The sequence below is a fragment of the Sitophilus oryzae genome, unplaced genomic scaffold (assembly GCF_002938485.1).
Source record: "Sitophilus oryzae breed Bouriz unplaced genomic scaffold, Soryzae_2.0 scaffold_1100_pilon_pilon, whole genome shotgun sequence".
Lineage (NCBI taxonomy): Eukaryota > Metazoa > Arthropoda > Insecta > Coleoptera > Curculionidae > Sitophilus > Sitophilus oryzae.
The window spans coordinates 18,161-27,126 of record NW_022145728.1 but is presented as its reverse complement, the minus strand read 5'-3'; the positions used below and the strand labels follow the sequence as shown (position 1 = coordinate 27,126).

At 31.5% G+C, this 8,966-nt stretch overlaps 1 protein-coding gene across 1 annotated transcript in view; it reads left to right on the top strand.

The window, feature by feature from the left end:
- Nucleotides 1-2,596: 2,596 nt before the first annotated feature.
- Nucleotides 2,597-8,966, top strand: part of LOC115880947 (protein slit-like) — a gene marked incomplete at its 5' end in the record, with an annotated part of 22,872 nt that continues 16,502 nt past the window's right edge. Inside the window, 7 exons of the mRNA XM_030898289.1 lie at nt 2,597-2,668; nt 2,810-2,881; nt 2,945-3,180; nt 6,354-6,498; nt 6,826-6,897; nt 6,953-7,024; nt 8,868-8,939. Of these exons, the coding sequence (XP_030754149.1) occupies nt 2,597-2,668; nt 2,810-2,881; nt 2,945-3,180; nt 6,354-6,498; nt 6,826-6,897; nt 6,953-7,024; nt 8,868-8,939 (741 nt within the window). The remainder of the gene's footprint in view (nt 2,669-2,809; nt 2,882-2,944; nt 3,181-6,353; nt 6,499-6,825; nt 6,898-6,952; nt 7,025-8,867; nt 8,940-8,966) is intronic.

Below are 8,966 nucleotides of genomic sequence, written 5' to 3'. Positions count from 1 at the left end.
GTTCTATTCGGAGTAAAATTGACTTTTTGTGCATCGTCTGTATATCAAACGTACAGCCTCGCCACAAAATCTCTATACAGATTGTTAACTGGACAGTTACATATAGGGGAACAGAATGGCAACGCTGCCTATTGAGAACGCATGCACTTATAGGGTTTTCTGCCGACTCCTCCCGTCGCGTCTATCGACGAGCGGGCCGAGGTTGCCATATTTCAACCATAAAGCTCTTGCCGCAAGTAATAAACAAATTAACAACCTGCATATATGCTTAGGCGTAAAAGTGCTTTACATTTATGCCTAGGCCGGCATAGGCATTAAAATGACTTTTGCATATTGTCATTCACGTCGCAAAAATTAATACCTACTTTTGTGACGTTTGAAAAAAAAAACTACGTACATATATTTGTTTCCGATACAATACGGGATAAATAATTATGGAATTAAATGACCTAAAACTATCAGTAGGATTATTAAACTTCCACTAATCAAAGTTTATTGCATTCCGTGTAAAGCGGCAAATTGAACTACTCGTTCATCAATATCGACTCGCAACACTAGAAATTAATAAAATATGTTAATTTCGACGATATTTCAGCTGCACGTTTATGTTTATGGGGCCTTAGTTTAATTCATGAATATTTCATCGGTTTTTCGGTATGGAATCACTTCATTTTCACACGCCGCGGTTCGGTGTTTTACCCGCTTTATAATATATGATGATTGGGATAGTGTGGTTTCGGTTTCAAGGATCGTTAAATGTTAAATAATTCCTTTGGTAGAAAAATATTTAGACAGTACTAAGACATAATATCGTGGTAAAAAAGGTTTATATAAGCACAGTTTTTGATTGATTCAGAATGTTCTAACCAATAGTTGGAGTCAAGAATGGAATCTCAATTTACAATTAAATTTACGATTGAGAAAGAAAAAAATCTCTGTCTCATGTTTAGATATGTTCTTGTAAGTAGGAATGGAGATCTACTTTTTTTTATTTTGAAGTTCGGACCTTTCACAAGATGCTTAAATATATATAATAATAATTTTTGACGTGTCCATTTACTTTTTGACATGTCCATTTACTTTAAAAAACGTGTCCATTTACTTTTAGTACATAGTAATTTTCAGCAATCGTGTAACTTTTTTATTTGTAAAAATGTTCACATACTTTTCTGGGAAGGGAATATAGCAGAAACGTTAAGAAAGTTTTTTTCAAACTACAATCAATTATTTCTTACCGGATTTCAATTTTATAAAATTTAACAATTTATCAACCTCGACGAAGCTGCCTTATACCCTTCCACGTCTCTTAGCAATGTGTGTTCACAGTTACTCGGTTTATTTCATACATTTGGCAACGTTTTTACTGTTCTCTTTTTGTTCGTTACATTATAAATGGATTGTACTCTTCTTAGATACGGAAATCTCGACCCTATTCATGAGAAAATGTATTTCAGTAGCTAAATGATTGTCAAAATAGCTAATTATTTTTTAGACTACATACTTATACCGGGTGCGTCTCAAAAGTGGCTCACCCCTATAACTCCTTTATTTTTTCAGTTAAAAAACGAGATTTGGTGTGTTAGTATATGACATAAATAAGGATTGATTGACGTATTCAATTGTTTTCTGTCACTTCCTGTTTCACCGGAAATGACTACAACTTTTGATTTTTAAATGACATCTTCGGTATTTTTTTAATTTATTTGATAAAAAATGACACCCTGAATATAATGACATATCATATGTCAACTTTTGACATTTTCGCATAGAGTTTATTTGAAATTATAACTTGCGGTTTGTAACGAAAATTTGATGTGTGGTATCAAATTATTCGTAAACAAAACATGAGTGTGGTATCAAATTATTCGTAAAAAAATTCTTTTTCCAAATATGCTAATGAGCCACCCTCGTTCCATTTGAAAAAATTGAGATATGATTAAAAATACGATTGGAGCATTTTCTAACTGGCCAGGATAAGTCACTAAAAACATTAGACGACCCAATCTATTTTTCCAAGGCTCCTTGATTAAGAATTAGTGTTTTTAACATAGCCATGGCACTCTAGATTGAAATTTAAAATACGATTTTTAATTAAGCAAAAATGTCAATAGTTGGCATATGATATGTCATTCTAATCAGAATGTCATTTTCTATCGAATAAAGTAAAAAAATACCGAAGGTGCCATTTAAAAATCAAAAATTGTAGTCATTTCCGGTGAAACAGGAAGTGACCAAAAACAATTGAATACGTCACTAAATCCTAATTTTTGTCATATATTAACATACCAAATCTCGTTTTTTTATCTGAAAAAATAAAAAAGTTATAGGGTGAGCCACTTTCGAGACGCACCCGGTATAACAACAATTTTAGTTATTGATTATTTTAATAGAATTATAAACTCTTTATATATTAATTTTCTTTCAATTTGCAAAAATATGATTCGTATTAATATACCTATTCCCTAATTGCTTCTCAATATTAGTACTAATAACATGCATATTAATCCTTATTGCTTACATCCATTACTAAAATCATGTTATGAATAAGAGCAGTTTGAATAATTGTCATAATTAAACAATTTTTTTATGTTTTCAGGGACTTAAGTCACAACCAGATCTCAGTAATAGGCAAGAAAACTTTAAAAGGACTGAATAACTTGAAGAACTTGTAAGTATATTCTATTCATTAAAAAACGCAATTAAATAAAATTTGATTTTGAAAAATTGTCAATCAAACAAGAAAAAATGTAACTACTTTTTTTTAGTATTACATTTTATATAAAACTATTTACAATAACTATTATTCCAGGCTTCTCGACAACAACAAATTAACATGTATCGACGATTCGTCTTTAAAAACTATGAAGGATCTCGAAGTTCTGTAAGTAAATAAAAAACAACTCAAAGAACGTCTATTTCAAACTGTTTTCTCTTGTATTTCCAGAACCTTAAACAACAACAATATCACTTGGTTGGGAAAAGACATGTTTTCGAACATGTTCCGCTTAAGGACGTTGCGATTGGCCGACAATTTGCTGCATTGCGACTGCAATTTGTCCTGGTTGGCCAGATATTTGAGGCACTATCCTCGATTGGCCCAGTACAGCAGGTGTTATTCACCGGGACACCTGAAAGGACAAAATTTGGCTGATGTCCAAGATCACGAGTTCAAATGTTCCGGTATGGTTTCAATTAGTGATGGGATCACTCGAGCGAAATTTCGCTCGAGTACTCGATGTGAAATAACCGACATCGCTCGATTATGAACGAGCGATGCAATTGATATTGACATCCGATTTTAATGTGACATACTCGATAAAAAGCCGAGCTAATTTTTTCCACAACCATTGCAGGTACCTAGCAAATTTATATGACGCCGTATATACAGGGTGGTCCGAACTGTATTCCGGAAACTCCGGCAGCATATTCTACAGATCAAAATAAGTAAAAAGTTCGTATAAATGTATATCCTAAAATGCTTAGTTTCGGAGATACAGGGTGTAGAAGTTTGATTTTTATTTCGATTTTTTCCAAACAATTTCTGAAGTAACTGTATTCTGAAGTACAATTTCTGAAGTAAGTCAATATTTGGATCAAAATTGGTATATGGGAGTTTTGTGACACGAGAAATTTTATTTTGATGTCAAAATTACTCCTATTTGTAGGGGGCGCCACCTATATGTGTTTTAACCTTTGAATAAGAAGACTAAGGAAGGAGCATATCAAAAATCTTAGGTACACCGCGATGGGCCTCAAATATGACCGATTTAAATTCCGGTTTATCAGTGTCGTTCTAATTTTATTTAAAAAATGTAAAACTATGATGTAGGGTGGTGGACGTGGGGTAGACTCAATAATTCGTTGTTTATTTAACGTTGTGAATAAATGTTGGTAGTTATTAAAATTGTTATAAAAATATATAATTCTAATAAAAATAGATAAGTTATAATAAGTATTTATTACCACAAAACATCCGATACGCTACTGAAGCAGGTAAGTCAAATTAACGTATCTAAATTCTTTGACATCTAATCTTTGACAAGTAATAAATAAAAGCTAAAATGCAAGAAAATATGTAATTTAGTTAATTTAAGTGAATTTCATAAATGATCGGTTTACTACACGTATGTATATTATATAGTCACTTACTAGCGAAAAGTTGTTCCATTATTTCACTCAATTTTTTTTGCCGAGATCTACCGCACGCTACACAACCAACTATTTAGAGTCTTTTCGATAAATCGCGATAGTGTCACTGTTTATTTAAGTTCTGCCACAATTTCCATCTAGATTTACTACCTTTATACAACTATCAGTAGTAGAATAAATAACAAATAACATAAAAATAAGCTCCGTGAAGACTGACAAATCCACAAAATTTCAAATCAAATTCAAATGTGTCAAATGAATCGTCAAACAGAACTGTCAAGGATCCCCACCCTAGAGTGAATTTTTATGGCGCTTTTCCGCCCACCATGCATGAATACATGGATAGCATTATGCTCCTTCCTTAGTCTTCTTATTCAAAGGTTTTAACCGTTTTGAAGAGTAATAATTTTTCGACCGTACCTGTATAAAACCACTGACTAAAAAAATATACATTTCCATGACTTTTTATGTAAAAAATGTGTCTTGGTAAAAATCGCTACGAGCAACCGTTCTCAAGATATTTACAATGGAAATAGTCAATACATGTCATTATTGACAAAAAATAAGCACACGTTGAGTATAGTTATTTGACTGAAATAATAATTTTTTATTTTTTTAAATTAATCATAAGTTTTTCTGCGAAAAATGATGATTAAACAGTTTCTTTGAACTTTGACACAAAAGATTTCATATTTATGATTTCAGTCTAATTACTATTTAGTCAACATGTTTAATTGATGTCAATGATGACAGGTATTGATAATTTCTGATTCTAAATATCTCGAGAACCATTACTCGTAGCGATTTTCTAAGAGACCTTTTATGTAAAAAATTTATATTTTTGCTCGGTAGTTTTATGCAGGTACCGGCTGAAAAGTTATTACTCTTCAAAACAGTAAAATAATACACGTAGGTGGCGCCACCTACAAATGGGAGTCATATTGACATCAAAATCAAATTTATCATATCAAAAAACACCCATCCACCAATTTTCATCCAAATATTCACGTTGCTTCAAGAAATTATTTGGAAAAATCGAAATAAAAATGAAACTTCTACACCCTGTATCTCCGAAACTAAGTATTTAGGACCTACATTTATACGAACTTTTTACTTATTTTTATCTGCAGAATATGCTGTCGAAGTTTCCGAAATACAATTCGGACCACCCTGTATATCCGTTGCGTATCTGAGAAACAAAATTTTACGACCTACATCGACAATGCTTTGAAATAAACAAAATCAAGCGAATCGCTCGCCGCTTGCTACTTGCCATTCATCACTGCGCACGCAACTTACTGCTTGGCGCTTAGCGCTAACGAGTACTTACAACAACAAGAGACGGGTGAAAACCCGTATTTTTAAATACAAGTGGTATTTCGCTCGAGCGATCACTCGATTATTGCAATCGCTTGAAACTCGAGTACTCGATTATTGTGAAATTAATCGGTTTTTCCCATCACTGTAGAACTAGTAGTATTAGAACAGGGATCCCAGTTGATACAAAACCTATAAATATAAATAGTATTATAAAAAAATAATCGTGAAGGAAGTGAAAAAGTTATCTGGTTTCTTTACCCTTAGAATTGATGTATTAAATTTTCAAATATTCAACTGGCTGACTTAAGTTAAACACCATATTAATATTAATACACATTACTGTCTAATTTGAAAATTTGAAACAATATTTGTAACTAAACTATGACATCTAATATTCTTTATAATGAAATACAATGTCTTCTCGACAATAAATTCCATACAAAAATAACCTTTAGTCACGTTGAGAGCTCTATAACTTCTTAAATTGTTCCCTAATTTTGATAAAACCTTTTGCAGTGTGTAGACTAGTGTGTATCTCTAGACTCTGTAGACCTTGGCGTCTTGGATTGTGATCTTGAATTTTGTTTATAAAAAAAATATTAATTGCCTGATCATTATACAGACTCTCGACTGAACTATAAGAAAACATATCTTTTTATCCTTAAAAACTTAACAAACTATCAGAAATTGTAGCTTCATTAAATTTTGGGCTCAGTAAAACCTGATCTCTACACAATTTACAGTTTTATGATTCATATCAATATTTGCTTCTTGAGAGAAAATACAAATCATAAAAATGTAGTTTGTAATGTAGTGTATCAGGGATCTCTGTGGGAATTATTTATCAAAGTTGGCAACTAATCTTTACATGTTTTTTTTGTTAGGTCTTGCTGAAAGAGCCATAAATGGAGAATGTGTAAATGAGCCTCAATGTCCTCATCCGTGTAGATGCGCTGATGGGATTGTAGACTGTAGAGAAAAAGGACTGACCAAAGTGCCAGATCATTTACCAGAAACTACGACTGAGATGTAAGTCTTCTCTTAATAGATCCTAGTTTCATAACACCTATTAAGGAGTTCATTTTTTATTTATAAAAGCAGCATCCATTTTTTAATTGATAAAAATATATATTTTATTTTAACTTAAAATAGATTGTGATTTTATTCTAGTATATCGTTAGTTATATTGTTTTAATAATAACGAAAAACTAGAAATTATTATGTATTAGGCCAAATATTTTGAAGATTCTTAAAAGTTTTATCCATATTATGTATCCAAATTTTACATTGATTGAACGCGTTGTATATGTATAATTTTTAAATTGATATCTTTTACTGATATATTATTTATTCCAGACGATTAGAACAGAACGAAATAACCAATATTCCGAACAAAGCTTTCGCAATCTACAAACGCCTCCGGAGAATGTAAGTTAAGACCATTTCTTTGTTGCTTTAATTTAATTTTGAAACAAACTTTCAGAGACCTGAGTAACAATAAAATATCGAGAATCGCGCCAGATGCTTTTGTTGGATTGAAAGGCCTTACGTCACTGTAAGTATCCGTATTTTCTTAGTCATAAAAAGTTGTAATATCACTCAATATTGAACAATATATTTAATTCAACTATACTTTTTTCTACAAACGTCTATGAAGGTGTGTCATTTTAAGGCCTACTTTCATCACAGCTTATTCAGCAGTCAGCTTCAATTTTGTCCATTTTAAAGCAAGCTTCAATGGAGGTTAGTACCCCACTTGTTTGATAATTTCCATGCAAGTGATCATAAACTGATCAAACTGATTATGAATAAGCTGTGCTTTTAGTGTTTAAAAGCTTTTACACTTTTTGTTCAACGTAATGTAAATTTAGCTCTGGCATTAATAGTTATTTATTTTCATCACTGATAACAAAATATAAATAAGTACAGAAGTTTTGTATCACAACACTATGTGCTAAAATGCTTGATTATTTGCTATTATTGTGAGTAAAGAACATGATGATTATACAGGGTGGTCCGAATTGTATTCCGGAAACTTCGGCAGCAAACTCTGCAGATAAAAACAACTAAGAAAGTTCGTATAAATACATGTCCGAAAATGCTTAGTTTCCGAGATACAAGGTGACAAGGTATAGAAGTTTCAGTTTTATTTTGATTTTTTCCAAATAAATTCTGAAGTAACGTCAATATTTGGATGAAAATTGGTGTCTGGGAGTTTTATGACATGAGAAATTTGATTTTGATGACAATATGACTCCTATTCCTAGCGGGCGCCACTTACATGTGTTTTAACTGTTTTGAAAAGTAATAACTTTTCGTCCGTACCTGTATAAAACTACTGAGAGGAAAAATATACATTTCCTAGACTTTTTTCGTAAAAAATGTCTCTTGGTAAAAATCGCAACGAGCAACCGTTCTCAAGATATTTAGAATGGAAGTAGTCAATACGTTATTATTGACAAAAATAAACATGTTGAGTAGATATGTAGTTATTTGAATAAAACGATAAATTTGGGAACTTTTGATTTTTTTAAATTAATCATAAATTTTTCTTCGAAAAAATGATGAAAACAGTTTCTGTTGGTCTTTTGGTACAAAAAAATTACAAATTTATGATTTCAGTCCAATAAGTATTTAGTCAACATGTTTAATTTATGTCAATGATGAGAGGTATTGATAATTTCGATTCCAAATATCTCGAGAATCATTACTCGTACCGTTTTTTACCAAGAGACCTTTTTTACGTAAAAGACGTCGTAAATGTATATTTTTACTCAGTAGTTTTATACAGGTACGGAGGAAAAGTTATTACTCTTTAAACCAGTTAAAAAAATATGTAGGTGGCGCCCTCTACAAGTAGGAATCATATTAACATCAAAATCAAATTTCTCATTCCAAAAAACTTCCAGACACCAATTTTCATCCAAATATTGACGTTACTTCAGAAATTATTTGGAAAAATCGAAATAAAAATGAAACTTCTACACCCTGTATCTTCGAAACTAAGCATTTTCGGACATTCATTTATAGGAACTTTTTTACTTATTTTTATCTGCAGAATATGCTACCGAAGTTTTCGGAATACAGTTCGAACCACCCTGTATAAATAGAAAAACATATTCGATCATTTTGTCACCCTATCAAATTATTATTTCAGCATAAATAATTAAAAACTATAATATCGACGAATTCTATCAATGATGCAAAAATGCTTTTATTTACACCTTTATTGACGTTTGTATAAAAAGAAGAGTTTATATGTGCTAAAAGTAATGTTATTTTGATTCAGCTAGAATTCTTCACCTGGAGCTAGATTAGTCCAATTTCATATTATGCTCGTGCTCATTTATTGTACTCATCCTTTTTTTGTGTAATAATATTATTGTTTTTATTTCTAGTGTACTGTACGGAAACAAAATCAAAGAACTACCAGCTGGTGTGTTCCAAGGACTGACTTCCTTACAACTTTTGTGAGTTTTCCATGAAACATAACAACA